At 30.7% G+C, this 25,665-nt stretch overlaps 2 protein-coding genes across 2 annotated transcripts in view; one reads left to right on the top strand and one right to left on the bottom strand.

Moving 5' to 3' along the window:
* Positions 1 to 17,442: 17,442 nt before the first annotated feature.
* The window catches only part of LOC129961600 (annexin A7-like), a 76,022-nt gene continuing 67,799 nt past the window's right edge, over positions 17,443 to 25,665 (bottom strand). The window contains exon 10 of the mRNA XM_056075105.1: positions 17,443 to 17,630. Coding sequence (XP_055931080.1) covers positions 17,508 to 17,630 — 123 coding nt within the window. The 3' untranslated portion in view covers positions 17,443 to 17,507. The remainder of the gene's footprint in view (positions 17,631 to 25,665) is intronic.
* LOC129961599 (condensin-2 complex subunit G2-like) overlaps positions 24,038 to 25,665 on the top strand; it is a 131,737-nt gene continuing 130,109 nt past the window's right edge. The window contains exon 1 of the mRNA XM_056075104.1: positions 24,038 to 24,263. The gene's annotated coding sequence lies outside the window, so the exon portion shown is untranslated. The remainder of the gene's footprint in view (positions 24,264 to 25,665) is intronic.

The raw sequence follows: 25,665 nt of genomic DNA, 5'->3' as shown, positions 1-25,665 counted from the left end.
TTGTTTACTACTTTTTACAGTGGTTGAGTTGTACATGAACTACGACTATATTATGAAAAATATTAAATTAAAAATAATATCGATTAACGATTTTAATTTTGTTCTTTATTATAATTAAAAGTTTATTAAATACAGAAAGTTTTCTTCTTTCTTTCTTTTTTTTTAATGTGAAATATTTATTCTTTTTCAATTTTTAATTGTCAGTATGAGCTTTAAAAAAATCGTCTGCATTCTTAATTTACGGAATCGTCTGCATTCTCACTTTAAAAGACAGCTGCAATGGAATTCTCCGCAGTTCTCGTAATTCTTTTGGTGCTCTAACGGTTGGTTCCCTTGATAATTTGTTATGTCGGCAATTGTGCAAGAATGGATGTCGGGTAAATGGGATGGAAAACAGTATTTCGAACCTGCAGAATGGATGAAGGGTGAGTAGAATATATTTTTTACGAGTTGATATTACGAGTTTAGTTAGGAGAGGATGCTTGTTTGAAATTTTGTATGGAGAATGGTTTGATTCCATCCGTTCCTATAACGTCCTTCATTATTTCTTTTCTTTTGGTTATGTACTGTTCCTGTTATCCACACAGTCCTTATGTTCAATGTGCTAGCAAAGCTACCAGGTTCCCGCTTCCGCTGCTATAGAAGCCGTAGGATGATTTTTTTTTTTTTAAAGTTAAAAAAATTCTGCCCGGTGCCTTCTACATCTGTAGAAGGCACCGGGAAGTCTGAAAAAAAAAATACTTATTAGTAAAAAGTCCTACTTATATGGCGGGAAATGGTAACTGTAACTGTTCCGCGAAAGTATTTATTTTGTCTGCCATCTTTATTGGCGACTTGGCATCGTTGGCGCAGCAAGGGGCACACTAAAATTCACTTTTACCGATAAAAGAATTTAGAATAAACATATTTATACTGTTGTCATTTGATAATCCAATTCTGCTATATATTAGTTCTGTACGATATAATGGTACGAAAGGTGCTAACAATTGGTATTAATATTCAAATGTCATTTTAAAGAATTTCCATAAAGTTTTCACTAGATATGTCTTTTTTTTGTTTGAAGTTTGTCCCCATGAGCAAATATCAAAGCAAAGCTGAAATTCTCAATTTAGTGCATTTATTTTTTCTATAAATCCTTAACTATTCTTTAAATTCCTTTAAATATAATTCATATTATAAATATCAAACTGACATAATCCAAATCTTAGATTGTAACTTGTAATGTCGCTTAAAATTTTGGCGAAAATTTCTAGTCTAAGTTAAGTAAGGCGATTTTCACATATGCCACCAGATGTCCTTATTTATTTCTGCACAATTTAAAATGCATATTACCTAATTGCGTTTTGAAGTATTTTTTGAATCAGGAATGACTAGGAATGGAACAAATAAAAGAGGCATAAAAATTTAATCATTTAATACTTATCAAATGCATTAAATTCCAAAAGCTGATTCTAAATATAAAAAAAAAATCTTGGTTATTAAAAATTTTAAAAGGTATTATTAAAATATATGTATAGCATTATTCATTGCTGAGTTTAAAAGCAATAATCATTGCAGTGAAAGAACAACAAATGATCATCGAAAATTTGCGTTTGATGATTCATAAAAGTATCTTGCGTTTGATGATTCATAAAAGTATCTTGCGTTTGATGATTCATAAAAGTATCTTACGTCTGATGATTCATAAAAGTATCTTGCGTCTGATGATTCATAAAAGTATCTTGCGTCTGATGATTCATAAAAGTATCTTGCGTCTGATGATTCATAAAAGTATCTTGCATCTGATGATTCATAAAAGTATCTTGCGTCTGATGATTCATAAAAGTATCTTGCGTCTGATGATTCATAAAAGTATCTTGCGTCTGATGATTCATAAAAGTATCTTGCGTCTGATGATTCACTGCGGATATTTAAGACTCATGATTTCTTTCTACAATAAGGGTAATTTCCCTTTTAGTATAACAAATGTATAATCAGAGTAAAACATCCTGCTCAGTTTCGAACAAAAGTCCATTCCAAGAAGTGAACGAAACATCCCTATCAACTCCTTCAAACGATCTTGACATCTAAACTACCCCTTTGTTTATCGTCTGCAGGGCAATGATGTCAGCTCACCATTCTGTGTGGCATTGAGAAGTCACAGTTTTCCCTATCGACCCCAAAATTGCTATCAAGGTAATTTGTACTTTCGCGCCAAGCCCACGCATTCCGCTCCACCCCACCTGTTGAATCCTCCCCGAAATGGATACCCATATCGAAAAGAGCACGTCCACTGCTTTCTTTTCTCCAAGGTCTTGGATAAAACGTTTCTCCAATGGTAATTTTTGTTTCAGAAAGATGTTTGTAGAATCTTGTGCATATTCCTACATATACCAATCTTCATGTATGGACGGTGTTCGAATAATTATTTTAGACAGAAGAAGCTTCATTTCTAAATGAGGTTGAGTAAAGTAAGTTACACTCAAACAATGAAGTCATAAATTTTTTATTGACACACGTACTATAAAACTATTTGTATTTTTGATAATTTTATTCATCAGAGGAGTGAGAAAAAAAAAGTATTTGAATACTCGAACGTAAGTGCCCAGATATAAAATAGTAATTGCTACTTTAAAAACGTTCTAAAATTACTGCAAATCAAAAAATGGAAATAAAATGATTTCATATATTACTTTGTAAAAAAAGAAAAGAAAAAAAAACTCTCCCCTTCTGTGTTTCATCTCACCGTTATTTCGGAGATTGGCACATGCGCAAAAGCGTGAAGGTTTTCATTTTAAAAAATGGACAATATTCTGCCATATTCCTCAACATTTAACAAAATTAGACATTAAGCTGATTTCGAAAGCTGTATTGAAATTTGCTTTTAAATTGTACTTCTTTCTGTTTAATTTTCTCAAATGATTTCCTTTTTTGGATTCAGTTTGGTGGACTTGAAACATTTTTGGAAGAAAGGCGAGTACCATTTGGAAAAAAAGTTTGAGTCTTTGTTATCCAATATTTTTAATATTTTTGCTGCAACTTTTATTTGAGTAGTTGCTATCAAATTTAGCTTCAAATACTTGTTTAAAAAGTATTTGGTCTCGAAGTCTGTCAAAACTTGGTTTTCGAGATACAGGGAAAATTCTAGAATATTCGATCCTTTTCTCGTCTGAGTATAAAAGGCTGACAATTGCTCTAGAGTTCAAAGTAGAACACAGTGAAGCCTAGTGACTTCTTCAATTCATTCAATTTTGCTATTGATTTTTATGCTTTATCATAATTAAGTTTTCCGTTACTTAAACTGGCTTTGTTACATATCCTAAACCCAAGCAACCTGCATCAGCCTTTGTGACTCCTTTTACAAGTAAAAGAAGATATTTTATTCAGCCATATGTGCTCGGACCGGATGTAAACATTCCTTTCAAACACGTGGCTGTTTTTAATGTTGTGTCAATGATATAGTGTGGTTCTAACAAGTTGATGATTGATTTCAGACAAATAATGTACTTTTCAAATGGGAGAAAAGCATGAAATGGAAAACAAGATGAGACAAAATAACAGATCATAATAAAAATCAGAGCATTTTTCTCCCGACTTCACTACGGAGTAAACTATTGTTGGCGGAATCCGTGGCGTAACTTATGAAAATAAACTCGTCTGATATTATGTAGTTCGTATGTCATGACCGCCAACTCGTCTGAGCTAGACCGTAAAGCAAGACTCAAAAACAACAAAACTGCCAAAAAGTAAAGTTATTCTGGCACTGATCTCGATTATATCGATGCGATTACCGAAAAACGAGCGCTGCATTTCTCCAAAGTATACAAACTATAATAATAATAAACTTTATTTGTAAGTATCCCTAAATTTTTAGTTGCAATTATGTTAATTGAGTTGTAGAAGAATTTCAATTACTTTTTTAATGAATGAGCTCTGACAACGATTATATATTTAAATAGTGTTTCCATAAGGGTTAATATAAAGATAAAACCAAAACTAAAAAGATCGAAAAGCAGAACGCGAAAGCAAGTTTTGGATGGGAGAAATTGTTCAAATCAAAGCTTAGAAAATCTTAGCTCTGTTAACGCTAGATTCAAAAAGAGAAAACGCCAATTTTCATCTCCGATGCGTCACTTGGGCAGTAAAGTTTGAGAAATTTTTGATGGATAGAGAATTTTTCAGTACTGTTCCATTCTGCTTTTATCTCACTGGTTGATTTGCTCTCTGCTTTCTTCCTTTTTTTTTAATCGTTTTATTTATTAATCAGCATGGGAAAGTAACCTAACGAATCTGAAATTTTTTTTAAATGATGCACTTGCCTATTTGTTTTTAGCAATTTTGAATTCAGTTTACTGAAACTTAAATCAAATATTGCTAAATTTCAAATCATTATTTCTAGGATATTTCTCACGTTTCCAAATTCAAGTTTAGATAAATACATTGAATTTTTTAATGAAATTTTCTGACTGATTCAATTATAAACAATCCTGGAAAATTTTATATCAAAATAAAATGCCTTAAAAATATTTTTATATTTTTGTTTTTTGTCATTTTAAAAAATATTATTTTTAAAGTAAAATTTATTTTGTATTTCAGTTTTTGAAACACGTATCTTGAATGTGGTCTAAAATTAAATATTCTGTCAATGCAGTTTGACAAAATACTGTTGCTTAGCTGTAAAAACTACCTGTGTGAATTGTTTAATCAAAATAAAGGGAATAGTTGGTTTTGGAAGTTAGGGAAGAATTTCCCTAGACACATACAAGTTTTAACCCTGCTCTGATGCCCACCATTTTCAATTTTATGATATTGTTACGAAATTTCCGGGGTTCGTTTGGATAGTGGGAGTTATATGGTGTGAAGCACACTCAATCAGCAGGCGGCAGCAGAAAATGAAACGACGACGTTTATTTACACGAAGACACACAGGGCAGCACAAAGACGACAACTATATACAGCACAGAAGACGATTATCTTCTGCCGAGACGTGCAGCAACAACAGCATACACAGCAGCATACAACAAAACTCTACTGCAGACAGTAGCGCACAGCTTAGTTCAGCACTAGCTTGACTCCGTCGCTGCTCCTCTTTTCTCTGGAAGGCCAGTTCTTTATCGTCGATCCCGACCACTCTCCTCTGTCGATTCCGACTACCAACTGGTTCATGACCACGACTCTGGTTCACTATTACTCTCTCTGGAAGACTCGTTCTTACCGGTCGATCCCGACGACTCTCGACTACTACTCAATTCACCGTCACTCCCCGGCAGCTGCAGCGCCTTTTATAGGTCTCATGAGGCGGGGCTAGAAGCCTCTCAACCAGTCAGGAACGTTCGAAGCGTAACTCGGTTCCTACTGGACGGTTCGGGAAAATTCTCAATGTTTCGGGTATAATCTATTTTGGCACCAAAGTCGCCAAATTCGTCGCCAAGTCACCAAATGGTCGCCAAGCTCTGAGACATCCTATGGAACCAACTATATATGGAAGCAGCATCACAGGTTCGTAACAATATTTTAGAAAATTTTGAAGTTTTCCTTTTCGTAACAACAGAAGATTGCAGGTACCATTATTTTTTTTTAAAGTTTTTAATGAGAACAAAATTAAACTTTTCAAATTATGACATTAATGCACAGAAGAGAAGACATTCTTCAACTATCATTATGGATTAGATTCCACTCGATTCAAACTTGATTGTTTCTTGAAATTTAAATCACAATCACAATTGGTTCTCTGCTTGTTCCTACACATAATGGTATGAATCATGAGTTCTGCAGATTTTATTGTATTTTACTAAACCACGCATTACGTAGGCTGGGATAGCCTGTATGGTAGGACGTTGGATTCACGGCCCTTGGGTTGTGAGTTCGAACCCCACCGGTCGAAGACTCTCCGTGTACAAGGTGGCTGGTGCACGTATAAATCTGTAGTAGCCCCGTAGTCCTCCAAGTCGAGACAATACCACTGGACGTACTGAATCAGAGGTGATCGTTCTCTAATTCAGGTCTAAATTATGATCTGTGGATGAGCGAATGAAATGTATGAATGAAGTTCGCTCCATGAAAAGGGCTGTGACGCAGGAATAGCTAAGAAGTGCTCTTGGTCCTAGATGGCGCTACTGAAACAAGAGACTCTAAAACTGGGCTTAAAATTCTGACTTCGTCAGCGAGCTTGTCTATGACAAGTGCCATAAGCAACAACAACATATTACATTACGTCCTATTGTCTTGATGAAGATGTGGTGTTGACTCTATCCTTCAGTGGTCACGCCTTTATCGTTCATTATTTATTTGATGAACAATGTACGAAATTCCTAAATGTCTTATCGGTGTGTATAAAAGGTATCAGTCATCAGCGATTAAGTATATTTCACAATGCTGGGATTCCATTAAACTTTCCGGACATTAAAAAAACTTGATAAGCGTTGACTTTTCCTATTTTATTTAATCAACATTTTTTTAAAACTGATTAGCATCTTTGTAACCGTTCTTTCAATTAAAATAGTCAAAAAATAATCACCTTGACCTACAATATTTGATCAAAAAATTTTAAAATTTTAAACTATCATTTAAATTTTTGCATATTGTCAAATAATTTACAGATTTATTTTTCCGATCTGAAGGTCTCGGAATCTTTTCTCCTGTTCAAAAGGTCACGAGGGAAAATTCAAACTTTTCCCGAAGATCATATCTAATCTCTCGGGGCTTTCTACTTGTTAAGAGATCACGGTTCTTAGAATCAGAAATAAAAGCAACACGATTTTATTTTCACCCGCAGTCACTCTTGTGGTTTGGGAAGTCTAGAAAAAGGGAGTGGGGCATGAAATGGCATGGCTTGGTCCCTTCCTTGAATTCGCGGGGGGCCCGAGGGCGCATAGAAGTATAATTTGATAATTAGAATCATGCAGTTTGTCTGCGGTCAAAAACAGTTGGTCGATAAGTACAAGTGAGGGTACAATGAAATGAAAATGTGAAAACTCGACTAAAACTGCATTAAAAATTTTTTAAATCTTTTTTTTAACAGTTAGATTGAGAGTACTTGCATGCAAAAAGAATTCTTTTTCATAACTTTATTTTGTTATTTTAATATTAGAAAATTTTTATTGATATTTTCCACTCCAATTTGTTTACATTTAGACAGCTGCAATATGGCGTAGTTTGGTTGGCGTAGTTTTTTACTCCAAGATATAAGCAGTTTTAAAGGAACAGAGTTGTATTGCATCGTAGCAAAATGTTAATAGTTTTTTTTTTTAAATCTGTGATTTTGCCTGATTTAGGGCAAGTACAAAAAAAAATCGAAAGTTTTAGACGTTGCAAACAAAACTGAAGGTTTCTACAAATCAAGAAAATTTTGAAAAAATTGTTTCATGACAACAATTGAAAAGGGTAGTCTTTCTGTAAGGAATATACCTATAAAAGGACTATTTTCGGAGAGCAAAAGCTGTTCAATTTCGACTAAATAAAAAAATCATCATTGAAATTATGAATTGTACATAAGTTTAATTACTCCATATTTGATTTTTTTAGTTTATTTTCCATATGAGGTTGCAATTGTTCGATGAACGCCTGATTTAGAAGTTTTAAATATTCAACAGAAGTAATGAAATAAGAGAGCATTACTTTAATGAAGCCATGATAATTTTATTTATTATTATTATTATTATTGTTATTCAAATTAAAATCAAGTATAATTTAACTTTCAGAGCTTTATTCTTAAAAATTTTTCATATTTTTCGGGGGTTTTTTATCATTGTGATTCAAATTTTTATACACTTAATTGAAAAATCGCAATAAAAATGTTTAAATGTCCTTAAAATTATTATTTTTTCATATTTTATTTTAAATAAATTTTAAATATTGTTCTTTATTAAAACCAACTGCCATAAAGGTAACATGCAGTTATATTATTTATTATGACAAATTGTATAAAAATAATACTTCCGTGTGGATTAAATCAGAATCGATAAAAAATTTATGGGCCTGAGAGTTGAAGAAGAGAATGGAATGTTTTGAAAATTTTATTGACTACCGTGGTGACTATGTGGTGCAATACCGTGGTATTGCACCACATTAAGGCACTCAGTTGAAAATGAACAGTTTGAAATCGAAAATAATCGAGAGTTACAGAAATAATTTCAGATCTTCTTTCTAGGCGCCATCTATTGTCCGAATAAGAGACTAAGCGTTCGCAATGATTAAAAATTGATAAATAGTGAACTATTCGATGTTGCTGAAGGTCTATATTTTTATGATTCGGTTTAGATAAAAGAATCATCACGAAATCATACTATTCTATTCAATTCATAGCAGAATATAAGCAACACTTGAGACACACTTCGAGAAGAAAATTTCTTCAGTTATTGATTTTCCATTAACAAATGATAGACAATCGGATTTGTTCAAAAGAAATCACAATTCATTCACTTTTTTTCTGATCCCACCCTACTGTTTTTTAAAAAAAAATTGCACGGATTTTTTAAAGACTATAATTACCTTAAATTAATAGCTTTATTGAAGATTTTCAAAATTCATTTTATTTTTCTTTATGCGCCATTCACTTAGATATAGAAAAAATGCTTTATTTTTGTTTTTGCAGCAAATAGCAGTAAAATTATAGTATAAATAATGAAGCGGAAGTTAAACTTTAAAACCGGAAATGAGAAAAGAAGAAAGAACTGTAAAATATGAAAAAATTAATTCGAACTACCATTTTTTTTTTTTTTTATTCTCAAGCAATATATTGTTTAAAAATATAGATTTGCATTATTTTTGCGTTATTTTACTTATTTTTTATTGCTTCATTTCCTTCACGGAAATATTTTTAAAAATTTGGATTAAAGAAGCCACATGTCACTTAATGTCTATATCCCAGTTATTTCCATTAATACTTTGAACATTTTAGGTTGAGAAAATGAATATTATTGAATATTCATGGATATTGTTGAATATTATTAAAAAATTGCATAAAGCTAAAAAAATCAAAATTAATAAGAAGAGAATTCGACATTCAAATATAAAGTTTTAACATTCTAAAGGGATTACAAATTTGTTGTGCTGTATCAAGATTTTTAAATGCATTTTCTCGAAAATTGTATTTTTCTTTATTTTATCGTGCAGCAACCACCTTCTCAAAAAAAGATTTTTAAGGTACTGAAATTAAATTTTGTCAAAATATTTTCCAGTACAAAATATTTTATGTTAGGAATTAGAATTTAATGTTTCGGTTCATATTTGAAAAATTCCACAGTTTTCTCATAGAAATTTCGATTACAAAATTGGAAAAATTTTCAAAACTTTTAGAGTCATTAGAAACCTTTTAGTTCACATTACAGTTAAATATATTAGTTATGTCTGGTATAAGTATAACTAACAAATATATACATCAGAATTTTTTATGGGATATTTGGAATAACTTCAATTTTTTACGGAGAATTTAGCTAAAACTTACTTATATTACAGTTAATAAATTCCCACTGAAATTTGGTGGAAAGGGGGTGCCAGCTCAGGTGTCGTCCTCGTCATCTGACGGCGGCTCAAAATTACGAGATCCGTCCCAAAATAGCCCTAGTGTTGCTTTACAACGGGACGTTAATATAACGAAACTAAACTAAACCCACTGAAATTTGACTGGAATTCTTAGTTTTATCCTCCAATTAAAAATATTCTCATTTTATTAAAATTATGTATATTTGAAAAAAAGTACTCCGAAACCTATCATATACGTTAACCGATCTAATTATTTTTGGTAATATTTTTTATGTCCAGTGTAATTAAGTTTGCAAACGATAATGTAAGTGATATCAAGGATCACGAAAAAGAATTTTTACGTCGTAAAATGGTGGCAACTCTCTTTTTTTCCTAAAATGTCCATGTTTGAATAACTTATTGCTTTTAGATAAAAGGAAAACTTCCATGGCTATATCTGTACTAATCTCTACAAATTATAACCAGCGAGGAGGTCCCCCCAAAACTTTCTCACATAATCTCTAATAATACCTGTGACGGCATGGCATTGGCTATGATATTAATGGCATATTAACTGTTGTACTTGTATTTATTGGCTTATATTGCTTTTTTTTTGGCTTATATTTAGCATTTTTATTGAATATATTCTATTTTCAGAAATATTTCATTATAATTCCTAAAAATTAAGTGAAATATTTTGCTGTTATACGGTTTTTAAAATAATCATTGTCCAATAAGAATGCGAAAACGATGCTTTTCGATTCTGCATAATGACAATCTTTAATCCCTGCAAACCAACTGTCCGTCAAAGACGGCTAGTTAAAAATAAAATGAAAGTGTTAAAATTTGAGTTGAAAAATTCGGATATAATTATTTTATTTTTTGCATCGCAGAAATCGTTTTGATAATTATCAGAACGCAAGGCACGAATATTTTTATTGATAAAGTTCAAGGAAATGTGAATCATTTGCTTTCAAATGTAAGCACTTAATTGTAAATTATTTTGTTCTTCAAGTATGTGAAAAACTTGCAACAATTAAGAAAAATTAATTTACTTTAAACTAATTTGATATCAGAATTGCATATGAACTAATGTTCTATCCTATTGATATACTATTTTGCCTAGTCATTTTTTTTTCATTTTAAAAATCTAAGAAGATAAATTTTTTAATTAATTTAAATTAAAAATTAATCCTCCATATTTTGCTTCTTTTCAGGAAGTATTTTTTTATTTTTATTTTGAGTTTTAATAAATTTTATTCATAATTAAAAATGATAATCTTAATGGCTTTTATCTGAATTCTGTTGTAATGAAAATGTTCTCTTCTTCATCTTGTTAATTGTGTTTTCGTCAAAATAAAAAAATAGATTTCGAAAAAGGCAAATATTCTGTTGCCTAGGGAAGACCAAGAGAGGCAGGAAACAGGTCGATTAAAAAAAATATATTTTCACAATTGCCAAATAATTACGTTTTCAAAAATACAAATTCTATAAGTTTTTAAGTATTAGGATAATATTAACACTATATCAAGTAAAATTGTCCGGTTTCTATTTTTTTTCTCCTAAATTAGCCATAATTATTAAAATATTTATAAAATAAAACGTCTTCTTCAATAATATTACATTAAACCTGATTGGCAGACATTCTGGACTCGTAAAAGGTAATATATATATATATATATATATATATATTCACGAAGTTAATAAAATATAAAATATTAAAATAAATCAAAAGCGTGTTAAAAATGTGGAACTATATTGACCATTTTGTTAAAACAGAGGGTCTCGTATTTCACTGCAAAACCGGCGCAGGTTAAAATTAAGATAAAGAATGCAAGATCTCAATTTCAGAATTTTCTTCCGTAACTGCGCTATAACGAAGTTCTGATTCATTAATAATTTAAATTTTGAATATTTGATTTTATTTCTGGTGTATTAAAAGCTGGTTAAATGGAAAATATTAGGAAAATGGTGGTAAAAGAATTGAATCGATCTTACCAATTTCTACAGTTAGTATTTCGTGGCGCCATCTATTATCTATAACAAAAACTGTCTTATCCTCTAATGTTCTCCTAGTTTAAATTATGATTCCTGTAGTAAAATAAAGTGAAGTTCATTCCAACAGTTTTATTTTTTCGGCCACACCTCTTTAAAATTACGTTTATCTCTCTCTTTCTGTCTCATATACATATATATATCGCTATGAATATTATTATATGAATCACGTTTGATAAATTTCATTACTCAATGCCTATGATAATTGCCAAATTCTCTGACATTAAAGTTGCCTTATTTAATATAACATTACTTTCTTTCTCAAATTTCAAATAACGGGAAAAAATCACGTGATTAAATATTTCATGGGGAAAAAAACGATTTCAGTTTTAGGGCAACAATATAATAAATTATTGAAAATCAGCTAATTTTTTTTAAATAATGCCAAAATTCCGCAAAAGTTCGCACGTTTATTAAATTGGCATCATAAAGAAAGATAATTTTTTAAATTTTGAAACGGTGTAAAATGTACTTTTCTGCGATAATATTTGCGAAAGTTATCGCGAGAAAACACCAAAATTTAGCTTACTTTTTATTTATTTAAAATTTTAAAATTTCGAAAAAAGAAAGAAAAAAAAACTCCTTCCGAGGAGCACATTTCCGATCTCTAAGGGTATACACATACCAAATTTGGTATCTGTAGGTCAGACGGTCTGGCCTGTGAGTAGTAATACACATATTCCACTTTATTATTTGTATCTATATATATACATGTAAATTCTAGGAATGATGCTCAGAAGTTTAAGCAATACTTTAAAATAATTAAATTGAATAAATGGCTCTTATAAAATAAATATGGGAACTGTTTTAGATTAAGCTAAAATTATTGTAATTCAAAAACCTCGCAGTTTTGGATTGGATCCATTTAGGGATTGCAATACCGGACCAAAATTTCAATACCGGTATTCGGTATTTTTTAGATCTTAATACCGGGATACCGGTTTTAATACCGGTATTAGAAATTTTAGAAAAAGAAAGAAAACACAGGTGTTTCTTTGTTTTAAATTTTATAAGAGAGTGCAAATATCACAAAAAATAATATGTAACTAATAAATTATAACAGTATATAAAGAACCACAAAAAGTAAAGGAACAACTTATTTATTTAAATCACAAAAAATGTAAATATCAGTATTCAATCTGTGGTACTAATACAAATTTTTGAAATGAGATCTTAAAAAACATAATGCATCAATTGTACTGTCATAAGCCTGAAAAGTAATTTTGTGCAAAAATTGCTAGCTGTCGAAAATGCTCTTTCGGCATCTACAATAGTTAGTGGTAATGTTAGCAATGCGCGATATACTTTTTCCAAGTATTTACCTCTAAATCCCTCATCTTCAAATAAATCAATTTCTTATCGGATGGTTTTGTATATAGTTGATTTCTGTATTGTATTTTGGTTCGTAGAAATTTTCTTATTTATTGCTAATTCTAATTTTTATTCAAGAGACAATTAATTTTCACTATCGACATTAGTATCATCATAATCTTCGATAACTGAACCGAATTCTTTTGAATGTGGATAGGTTTGTGGGTAAGAAATTTTAAGAAAATTTACTATAAACTTAATCAGATTTGAATCGGTTATTTTCTTTTCTTCTTTTTCATTTACATTTTTAAAATCATTATAATTATGTAAATACCATAAGACATTTTCTATTTCGATATGCCTTTCTTTTGTGCGATTTTTCAATGTAATATATAATCTTCAGATAGTGATGTGTGCTGTTAGGAGTAAACGGTTCCAACGTGTTTTAAAATCTAATATTAACATATATTCTGTTTTATTTTCAGTTAATATGTATGTTAGTAATATGTCATCTTTTATAGAGGAATGTTTAAATATCTTAACAATTTTTATAAATTATAGGAAGCAATTCTAGATGGGTTAATATTTCATCCTCATTAGCAATATCTTCTTCAACAATTACATTGTCATTATCTACATTGTCATTATCTACATTGTCAATATCACTCTCTTCAAAGTCAGAATACGAAGTTTCTATATCCACAGTGTTTGGTTTCTTCTGTTCTTAATTTTTTTGGTATAATACATCTATTACACCTAACTGAATTCCATGAGCATAGCACAATTGCTGATTTGCACCAATCAACTTTTTTGATCCATCAGTCATTATGGATACAATTTCTTCTTTCAGGGATAATCCATGTTTCGCTAATTTAGATTTAAGCAATTAATTAAGCCATTAATTAATTAATTTTGTCCATTAGGGAGACATAAAAACAAAAACGTATACTGTTTTGCTATGTTGGCGATCCCTGAACATATAGTGGGGACAATTTTAAAAATTTCTAGTAAATACCGAAAAACCGGTATTTAAACTTGTGAATACCGGTATTACAAAATTGTACAAATGGCTCAAAATACCGGTATTCGGTATCCCGGTATACCGGTATTGCAATCCCTAGATCCATTGAATGTTCTAGGGTCAGTAGGCGTTTATTTACTTCGTCTTTTGATACTTCATCCCTTAAAATATCATATATTATTGTCATTTAAAAATAACTTTTAGAAAGATAGCATTTAAAATTTTATGTCATATTAATGTTAAATTCAAAGAAAAAAATGTAAAGAAATTTATTAAATAGATGAAGATGCAGTATTAACGCTTTGATAATTATTTTAGGTTTGCTATTAATGAGAAACTGTAAACGCGAGACATATATTCAGAAACGCTAGGAATTGTTTGACAATTTCCATCATTTTATTTTCGTTGGCCATTTTTTCGTCATTCTTGAAAATATATTGAAAGTAGGGCTTTAAAAGAGTTCAGAATTAATTCTAAAAGCAAAGCAAATCTTGGCAACACTTCAAAGTTGTATGAGTTAGAGCAAAGTGCCAGAAATTTTTCCCTTGAATGATTTTACTATGAGATACTTATAAGGATTTCTTGACACATATCGACTTAGGAAAGGGAATTTTAGGTATCTTCAAAAGGAATGCATACGTGTTAAGGATTTTTATTCTTGCTCTCGTGATACTGAATTTACCGACCCAGCAATTTTTTAGAGTGCGTGTTAGAAATAATAAAATTAAAAAAATAGGAATTGGATTAGGAAGTAGGAGAGAATTTCAGAAAAGTATCATAAACTAATTTAAGATAATTAAGATTTAATTAATTCTATCTTAAATTAATTAAACTAAATTAAGATTAAATTAATACTATATATATGTTCTCTTCCAGTTTGATGAGTTGTTTTCATATCTGATTAATTGACTAAGTCAACAGTTCGGGTAAATTTTGCATAAAAAATGTAATATATATTTTTTTCATTTAAAATAAAAATAAAAATTATTATCTTACAGCGACTCACTTTGTAGTTTCTTTGTCATGTCATTATCTTATCCAGTTATTATGTCCAGTGATGAAGAACTTAGAGTTCAAGTACTCCACAAAACATCCCACAAATCTGTAAAATTACTTTGCATTAAAATTTAAGGTGTTTTTCATACGTTAGATATCGACGTCAACTGCCTTGAAGGTACCCAAGATTAAATATTTTAATTGGTTCAGTTTGTCATTTTATTTGTTGCTTAAAAATTATTTATGTAGAAATTAAATGCAATTCTATTAAAAAAGAAGATGGGAATTTAGAATGGATTTCCCAAACTTCTATAACTGAAGAATTCCTAAACTACTTAATCCGGTCCGAAAAAGCATTCCAAATTTTAATATGATAATGATAAAATGATAAATAATAAATGATAATGCCGTTATAATGATTTTTATAACGACATACCATAAGAAAATTGCATGATATGAAAAATTGTCATGTGAAAAAGAAACTATTTTAGATAGCCAGATATTAGATACCGATATATAATAATACTTTAGAGAGACAGATACACATTTTATAAATTGCATGTTATAAAAATTGTTGCTTCCAGAATGCAATGCCTTATGCAGTCTGGCCATATGTAAGCAAAAGAAATTAATATAGCCATAAAAATTATTATGTTGTAGGGTTTTTTTTTGTTTAGTTCCAAAGAGGTGGAGATTAGGTGTTTTGTTTCTGTTATAATATTGTCTCTTTTATAGTTAAAGCGTTATCGATAAATAATAAAAAATTGTTTCCTTTAGTATTGCGATGTATTACGGATGCCTTTTTGTTATACTAAATTCTTTCAACTTGGTTAATTATCTTTCAATTTTCATTATAAGTGGACAGACTAAATAAATGATTATTGTATTAACGTTCTATTTGGAAATTGTATTAATATTATTAAGAAAGATGAAAGGTTTCATAATTTTGGATTGTTTGTTATTGATTCTACAATTTCTTCAGCCGTCATATTCATTACAAAAGCTTGCTTAAGATAAAATTTTTAATACCTTATTATTTTTCTAATTTTTGTGTGCCATACTTCATTTAATATTGCATTTGAAAGTTTTCAAATCTATCAAAATCTGGAAGAGAAACTAATTTAAAATTAAGGTGACAAGCTTTTAATAAATTTGGCCACGAAAATCGTAATCGCGTACAATTCCGCCATATCTTTTTCAATGATCAAATTAGCATTAAGAATTGTTAGCTATCTCATATGCATTCCTATTACATTATAATTAAGTATCAAAATTATCATGATTTAGAAAATAAAAATTAATAAAAATATTAAACTATTTAATATAGATTCAATTAGAAAAATTATGAAATATGCTTAATTACCAGCTGCTGTATTGAATAAAAGTATTATCAGTTCAAAGTTTCAGTCGACCGAGTGACCGTGACCATTTTCAAGACCGGATTAAATTTTCTAAGGGACTCGGGCAATGTAAACTTCGGAGCACCCTTTCCCCTTAAACTTTGAAAAACAATTTTTTTTATCTCGATTTTAATTTAATTTTATATAAGTAGTTTTAAGTAAAATAATTAAAAAAAAGAAAAGAAAAACGTTTAAGTGCAAATGAAATTCTAAATGATTTCAATATATTTCCTTATAAAAAATGCAAAACAGAACTTTAAAAATCATTAAAAAAAGATGAAACTTTTCTTAACTCAATTTAAATAATAGGACTGAACATTTAAAAAAATTGAATACATTTTTTAGAATTATAAAATAACATTATATAAAACTCGCAAGCAGTCGTTAATTGAGTATGTTGCCAGTATGAAATTCCAAAATTAATTAAAACAATACTCAATTTTCAATTGAATAAATTCGCTTGCAGACCCTTTATAATTAACTGAAAGGAAAGAATTAAATAACTTTCAAAATATCGCAAAAAAAGTCTAGAGGGCTTGTGGCCATTTAAAGTTGTGGGGAGCCTGGAAAATTACCAGCTCTTTTTATTTGACTAATCCGGTCCTGATCATTTTTATCACAAAATAACCGAATAACGTATACTCGCTTTTAATAGTTGCTAAATTAATGAGGTATTACACAAAAACAAATTTCATAATTCAACGCATCAGATTGTTGAGGAAAGTACCTAAATATTGAATAAACTACCACATCATGATCATCAGCGTCAAATCGACTATAAAATTGCATACATCATGTTAAATAGACCCTTATAGTTAACTTGCAGACCTTTTATAATTAATTGAAAGCAAGAATTAAATAACTTTCAAAATATCGCAAAGAAAGTCTAGAGGCTTGAGACAATTTAAAGTGATGGGGTGCTTTGACAATTACATGCTTTTTCTTTTGAATAATTCGATCCTGATCATTTTGTTTAATACAAAACATCCCCAGAAAGTATACTTGCTTTTAATAGTTACTAAATTAATGATGAATTATATACAAACAAATTTCCTAATTAACTTCTGCCGAAAGTACCCAAATATTTATTTAATCATCTACCACATCATGATCATCAACGTCAAATCAATTATAAAATTGCCTCCTTATAAATATAAAATAAATCACATTAAATAAAAATTATTTGTATAAAGAGAAAACAAGGAGCCTTTTTTTCAAAATGCAAACTAACAGCAAAACCTTTATTGAAACTGAAATCAAAGAGAAGTGTGAAACGCTGCATTTCATGGCTGTAGGATCCTAAGAAGTGCCTTTCTGTAGTCTCCGCTCGTGTCTTCGGCTACGTCCTCGGCCAGGTCTTTTCTGAATAGCTTCAGATAAGCTTCTTTTACGTCTTCCAGGTCGATCTGGAAAAGAAAGAATTCCTGTTACTTGATGTCATTAAATTCTGAATGCGGCGACAAGTTGAAAATTAATCATTGCTGTGGTGGAATGAAGATCATTATGCAGGGGAAGCAAGAGGACGTATGTTTTCGGGAACATTTCTTTAATGATCACATTTCACACAAAACAAACACAAACACGAAAGACAAGACATTAACGTGCGCACACCTTACCAGAACAGCATCTCATCTCATTATAATTACAATCGCAGTGCACTGTGGGATGCGTACCTAATCAGGCAACGCCATCTATTATCCAAAAGAGAAGATAGAGTAATGCAACTGTTACATTGTTTGTAAAACTAACAGTAAAAACAATTTTACTTTCAGTAATACAGCTTTGAAAATCTATTTTTTTATACATTAAATTACAAAGCACCCAATTATTACATCACATGGAGTAAACATGGAGAAAAGCAATTTTCAGAAATTCTTAATTGAAAAATGCGGAAGAATTGAATGATTATGGGAAAGTAAATCCATAATATAAAGTATTAAATTCATATCAATTCATTTATGACAAGAATTTCACCGAAACTGCAAACAGTAATGGCCTGAAAATTGCACGTACCATTTCAAGGATAACCTAGTTGTATGCAGCTTTTAAAAATCTTAATTTTCATAAAGAATAAAATTCCTTTTTCTGCAAAAACTTCTAAAATAATTATCGCATGGAAAAGGATAAATATACATCTTAAAATTAAAGCCATTATCTTTCCAATGAATTAATAAACAATATTTTATTTAATTTTCATAAATTTTAAATGATCCTAATCCGTGTATATGACCATTCATGTTTGTTGAATCTTATTCCTATTAAGTGGAGAAAAGAATTGGCCTCAGGCTGCGTTTTAATGTTCAGGCAGGCCGCCTCCTCTGCCCCTCATCCTAAAAAAAAAGAGATCAGTACTTCAGATCGCGTCAATAAAAAGCATGATATAAAAAGAGCTGCTGTTTGCAACGTAGCAATGGCCAGGAGAAAAAGTAATTTTAAATGCATAAATGACTTGGATTCTATAGAATTCTACATTTTCGAATAGACTTTCTTGGAATTTTGTTCACATGAAGCAAAAGAAAGGATTTAATGATAGTTTTGTGATAAGTTATTAAATAATTAATTTTTTACAATAAAAATTGTGTTTCCACGAAGAGAAAAAAATCTATTCAATCTTTAGTATTGTTCTTCTCACTGAATAAAATATTACAAGCATTTTAAATCAACTATTTGCTTCCGAGTTGAGCACTCGTAATGTTTCATAATTTTATTTCATATTATAAAAGCCGGGATAACCTGATTGGTAGGACGTTGGATTCACATCCCTTGGATTGTTAGTTCGAGCCCCGCCGGCCGAAGACTCTCCGTGTACATGGTGGCTGATGCAGGACATAAAACCCTCTTAGTCACAAAGGCCTGCAAGTTGAGACAATATCACTGGGGGTAGTGGATCAGAAGTCATCGTTCTCTGATGAATATCTAAATCACGATCAGTGAATGAAGTCCTCCCCGTGAAGAGGTCTGAGACGCGTGAGTAGCTAAGATGTGTTCTTGCCCTAGATGGCGCTACTGAAATAAGAGATGCTAAAATTTGGCTTAAAATAGCTGATTTCGTCTGCGGGCTTGAATATGACAAGGGCCATAATCAACAACAATATTTTATATCATTCTTTAAAAATTATGATTTAAGGGGAAATTTTTGGTTTAGGTCGCTCCTAAAAGAAATCGAATGGCTTAAATGTTAACTTAATTTAATTTAGTAACATTTCCCACAATAAAAAATTTTGTAGAATATTTTAAAATTATTTTTCTTTATAAAAATTAGGTATTTAAGTATAATTCAGCAGAATTAGATATTAAGTACATTCGAACAACATAAGATAAATCAGCAAAAAGATTACAAAGAAAAAGATGTTTCATAATCATCACGTCTTTCTCTTGATAATAGAAAGAATAAAATAAGAAAATAAAAGAAAAAACTGCTGAATAGTTTCTACCGTTTTTGATAAAACTTAAACAAGTCATAATCATGAGGAAAAAACTAAAGGTAATTTAATTTAACTCCAAATTTTTCGAAATAATTATTAAACATTGTGCAAGAGTTCATTTTATTTGTCCTAAAGAAAGATTTAATACACACCACAGTAGGACAAGAGGAAGACATATGAATTAGTCAGTGAATGCTCTTGAAATTTCGTGGTGCAAAAATTATTTTTGGGAATATTGTGCCAAACATACGATGCATACGGAACATGAGATGAGATATATGAAAATTTCTTTTTAAGAGCTAATTTAAAACAACGGTAGTTTAGTTTAGTTTAGTTATATTAACGTCCCGTTTGAAGCAACACTAAGGCTATTTTGGGACGGACCTCGTAATTTTGAACCGCGGTCAGATGAAACGAGGACGACACCTGAGCTTGCACCCCCCTCTCCACACCACACCATACCAGCGGGAGGACGTTTGGTCAGGACGGATTTAACGTGCAACAGACCCCCTTACACGACGGTTCTTCGGTGAAATCGGGTCTCGAACCAGAAACCCTCCGGTTCCGAAGCCGAGACCTTACCACCAGGCCACCGCGGCCTTCTAAAACAACGGTAATGGCTTCCTCGAGCACTTACTAATAAAGATACTATCCATAAAAATTGTCGATCTCAAGCAAAATCTGTGAAAAAACAAAGTACTCAGTACAAACAAAGTACTTATTTTTAGACTCTCCCATAAAAGTCCCTTGTGCTGTACAATATATTAAAATAGTTGAGTTTTTTTTAATATAATACCAATATATTAAAAAAATCAAATATCGAAGCGAATAAAAATCGAATCGATCTTTGTGGATGATCGAATTCCGAACAAACCAAGGGGTTTTCATCCTTATTCTACTAAATAGATTTGTTTTTATAATGTTTAATGTTTAATTTTTATTTATTTATTTATTTTTGTGATGGATTTTCACTGCGGGACCCCAGATTTGCGCTGCTTAAGTAAGGGTAAGTCTAAGAATCGAGTTATGAAGTAGGATTTTTTATTAAGTGAAAGTAAGGAATATCTGCCAATAAGTGATATAATAAGGTGTACTTTATTACAAAATTTGCCACAATTGTACTTGGCATGTAATTTGAAAGTAAATTTGCTGTCAAGTATTAATTCAAGGTACTTCATTTCTTTTTCCCGTGCTGGGTTTTCAAAAAAAAGGTAAAAGGACACAGTACCTTGTTAGAAAAACCTTTTCAAAAAAAAAATGCGTTGGTTTTGTCGTATTGATAGCAACCCACCAGACAGTGCATCAGTTCTTTATCTTGATTAGAGGGTTTTGAAGTGTTTTGATGACGAACTTAATACCGCTGCTTGATATTTTGATTGAAATACATTCAGAGGAAATTTTCTGTTCGTTTTAAAATGAACAAGTTAACTACAAAACATAAGATTTAGATGAACAAAAATTTTGTTTCCAGTTTTAGCTTCTAAAACATAGATCTATATTATATTTGGAACGAAACTGTTAACGGATTAACCGCATATCGAGATCAATCTATTTTTGTTTGATAAGATGATGTAAACAGCAATTTGTACCGAGATCTGTTTGCACACATGTAGAGGCTATAACTCAAAAACGGAATGACTTCGATAAATAAAATCTGGTATCCCATCTTTTTATTAAAATTATATGTCAAATCTTGGTTTCCACCTTTCGGCCAAAATGTGTCCAAAATGGACATTCGATGTTCTTCATTATGCAGTGTAGCCCAAAACGCCGATGTGTAAAGCTCTGAAAATAAAAATCTGAGAACTTGTGACATGAGTACATGAGAAAGTTTCAAGTGACCCCTCTTGCTGTGTTTTTTTAGGAGGTCATGTTCCATTTCAATTTTCATCGTCAATAAGAATTGAAACAAACATAAAATAGAGAATTAATTTACATTTTTCATTTAATTCGCCAATTATGAGTATGTCGCAGAGGTTATATTGATAAGTTCTATGAAAAAAATAAATCTTGCTTAAACATATGCGATCTATTTGATTATAAATAGTCTGTGTCTAATCTTTAAAGACAGCATTTCCGGTTCGAAATAGAATTTCGTGACGTCTCAACAAAATCCAAGGTTAAGGATAGAACGGAAAATATCTATGAGCAACGACCGATTATGACGTCATCCAACGGATGCAGATATAATGCAAGCGAAAGCAATCTGTCTCCTGTTTTAAATGGAAGACAAAATGAAATGAGCTCTTCCTCAATTCAACAATAAGTAAAACAGATTTAAATTATATTCAGTGAATTAATAATTACAATAAAATGGACAATAAATGATAATAAAATACAGAATATTAAGTACGACGAAAAAAATATTTTTGGAATTCAAAATTTCAAATCGATAAAAAGTTGTCTGTATGGTCATATATTTACCAAAAAAAGTTTTAGTGAAGTTGAGAAATATTTAAGTCTTCCGGAATGGTTCGAGTTTCAGTTTCTCTAAGTTTTATTTATTTGATTTTTTTCTGTGGGGTGTGTGTGTGTGAAAACTGCAGATCTTCAATTTAAAAAAAAGTATAAATTAAAAATATTATTATTATTATTATTTCAAGTGACAAACTATAAACTTTAGAATTTCAGTTATCTGTAAAAAAAGAATTATGTCTTTCACGTAAAATTCATGTCTCCTAGAATCTGCATGAAAACTTTAATATTTTAAATGGAACTTTCTGGTTAATATCAATTTTTTTATTCACGAGCTTAATAAAAGAACAAACTCTGAAAGAGCGGAAATATAGTGTTGTGAAGAATATAGCGAAAGCGTACATTCACATGTCGCCTTTACGCAACTTTCAAAACAGGTGGCAAGCGCAAAACGTCATGGGAATCACGTGATTCGTCGCAATGTCATTATGAAAGTGAGTCAGAGTTTCTGTTACTCGAGTTAAAAGAAGTCGCCAAACAAAAAAAAACTGAATTTGAGACACGAAAGCAACTTTGTAGAAAGTGACTGAATGTCACGAGAGTTCGAATGGTGAAAATGTTTCTTTTGTAGTAAATTCTGTCACTACGGAAACAAAAAAAAAACCGTATATCAGGGAAACACGCACTGCCAGAAAAGCAAAAGCTCAATTAACAAATGCAGTTTTTCAGTATTTACGTGATGTAATGCTAGAAAATCAGTCAGAATTAATAATAATTTTTAAAAAATCGCTGATTTTTCATGAACGGATGAAATATTGTCAATGTACTTAGTTAAACGCGCACCTCAGTAATAATTCGCTTTATTTTTATGGACATAAAAGAGGAAAAATAAGTAAAGAAATCGTAATTGATAAATTTATCAGGATAAAAATAAATATGCATAGATACAGAACCAGATTCAAGATATTTTGGATGTACTTCCGAAAGTGGCTCTGGGAAAGATAAATTGTCATCAATACTAAAATTAGTAAGCAAAATTAATAATAGAACACGATATTGAGGGGGGAAATGTTAAAGTTCCAGATTGTGATGATGCTGCAACAAATATCGAAGCCTCTAATGAATTCATTTCATTATTCGCTGTGGCAAGGTCTCGGCTTTGGAACTGCAGGTATTCAGATTCGAGACCTGATTCCACCGAAGAATCGTCGTGTAAGCGGGTCAGGTGCACTTTAAATCCACCGGATCCAAACGTCCTCCCGCTGGTGTGGTGTGGAAATTTGGAGAGGGGGTGCCAGTTCAAGTGTCGTCCTCGTCATCTGACCTCGTATTAAAATTACGAAGTCCGTCCCAAAATATCCCTAGTGCTGCTTTAAAACCGGACTTTAATATAACTAAACCAAATTAAACGAACAACTAACTTCATTACTAATGAAACTAATTTCAATGAAATTAATGCAGCATAGAAGGACTTGCATATATACTGTATAGTTTCTATTTATATTAAAGATGAATATATGTGTGCATGTATGTCTGTATCTATCTGTATGTCATATATGTTAGCGCTCAACAGGCGCAGTTGGCGCATATGACAGGCGCAGTTGGCGCATTCATTTAATTTCAGAACAATGACGACAACTATTATTAAACCACGGTGTTAAGTTACAGTAAAGTGGCCATGCTTTTATACTATAAAATCGGTTACAGCGCCAACTGCGTCAAACAATGAAAATAGTGTTCTTTTCTCAAAAATGTACAAGATGGGGTGGAGGGATGTCAATAACAAAATTGTAGAGCATCTTTGAGTTAGTAAGAAAAGCGCACTTTAAGCGCAATAACAAACGTAAAAAACGTATCTGTTTGGTCGCAGTTTTCTAAACCTATGACGTAACAACGCACGACAATCGGAGTAAAGATCCAAAAACAGATTCTAAATGTGCATTCTGTTTGACGGAGAGCATTTTGAGCATTGAAAATAAAAATATCTTTTGATAACTAACTTTCCTGCTTTATTCTTAACGTTATTCTGTCAGAAGTTTGTTGAAGGTAGTAGTTACAACAACAATCGACGTTCTCAATTTAATGTGAAATCTAAAAACTTTGGTAGGTACTTGTATAACAACTGTTGCTCCTGTTGAACACTGTGGCTCCACCTTCATTTATTTATTCTATACATATGTATGTAAAAGAAAAGGCAAAGTAAGTATAATTTTACATTGTACAATTTGGAAATTCGTATATTAAGCCCTTTAAATTGTTCTAGAACATTCAATTCTGATTTGAATAACAATTAGTTAATTAATATTAAATTAATCAGTTCCCTCACTACAGCATGATAACATACGTTTGGTAGTGGGAGAAATATGAAATTAATTCTGACAACTTTAGGATAATAAATTTCATGAGAAGTCAACGAAAAGTGATCTTAAACACTTAATAAACTTTTGAAATAATAATTGATGGATTAATATGTGTGCATATCTTAATATAAACTGCTACTTGAAACTGCATTCTAATAAAAACTAAATTCAGATAAATTCAAGTGAATATTTATGAAGTTCTTTAACACTATATCGATTGCAATATTTAATCGATATGTAAAACAGTGCGAACGCCAAGATATAGTTTTTCATCTCGCCAAATATGTCTATTTAAATTACATTAACATTTGGCTTATAAAATTGTTTTCATTTGGCGTGAATTTTAAAGATTTGCGAACATTTCACGAACATACGGTGAATGAAATGAAACGATTAAGTTTTAAATTCATAAACTTAAATTTTAAGGTTAAATAAAAAGGCTTAATTTTAAACAAATTAAAGATTTTTTAACAAAATTTTATTTTAACAATTGCTTTTGAAACTTCAGTCTTTCTGGATATTTTTAAATGCTGTACAATTGACGCGAAAATCGTAATACCTCGATATTCATCAGTGGCTCAATTGTATCCAAAATATATTTCTCTATTATGATGAGAGTCAAGTGAGTACATATTTCAATAAGACATTATTCCGTGATTTCTTTTTTATCATTATATTTTCCGGCCTGCATTCTTTCTATAAACTGCATTCCCCCCCCAAAAAAAAAATGCTACGCTTTGGAGGGCAGATTATGCGCCTAGAGTGATCAAATTTGGTACATAGTTATTTCCTGCCCAGTAGGTTCTCGTTAAGAAGGAATTCAACAAAATATTAATTACATTCCTAATTAATTAAAATAATAGAGCTCTTTCAACGTTTTCTCTCAATAACTTTGGGTATATTAGATCATGAGAACTATTTTTTTTCACCATTTTAAATTCAAAACAATGGCTGCATTACCCATTAGCTGCAACGATACCCATTTGGGGATTTTAGAATTTTACATACACCAATCGGGGTCAAAAATATTTTTTCGCAGGTCTAACAGTTAAGTTTCATTCTAATCAGTCAATATTATTTATAGCAGAAAGTGTGTATTCTGTCTTTATTGTGTATTCTTCTTCGAGTGTATAGTGTGTGTAAAGTTTCTTTATAACAAATTTGAAATTCTTTGAAGTTGAACGGAGCAGAATTGTCATATTTGAAGCATTATATTTTGGGTTGTTGTTTTTTTCTATTAT

The sequence above is a fragment of the Argiope bruennichi genome, chromosome 2, assembly GCF_947563725.1.
Source record: "Argiope bruennichi chromosome 2, qqArgBrue1.1, whole genome shotgun sequence".
NCBI lineage: Eukaryota > Metazoa > Arthropoda > Arachnida > Araneae > Araneidae > Argiope > Argiope bruennichi.
The sequence above is the reverse complement of the archived record's forward strand: the minus strand, read 5'-3'. Positions and strand labels throughout refer to the sequence as shown.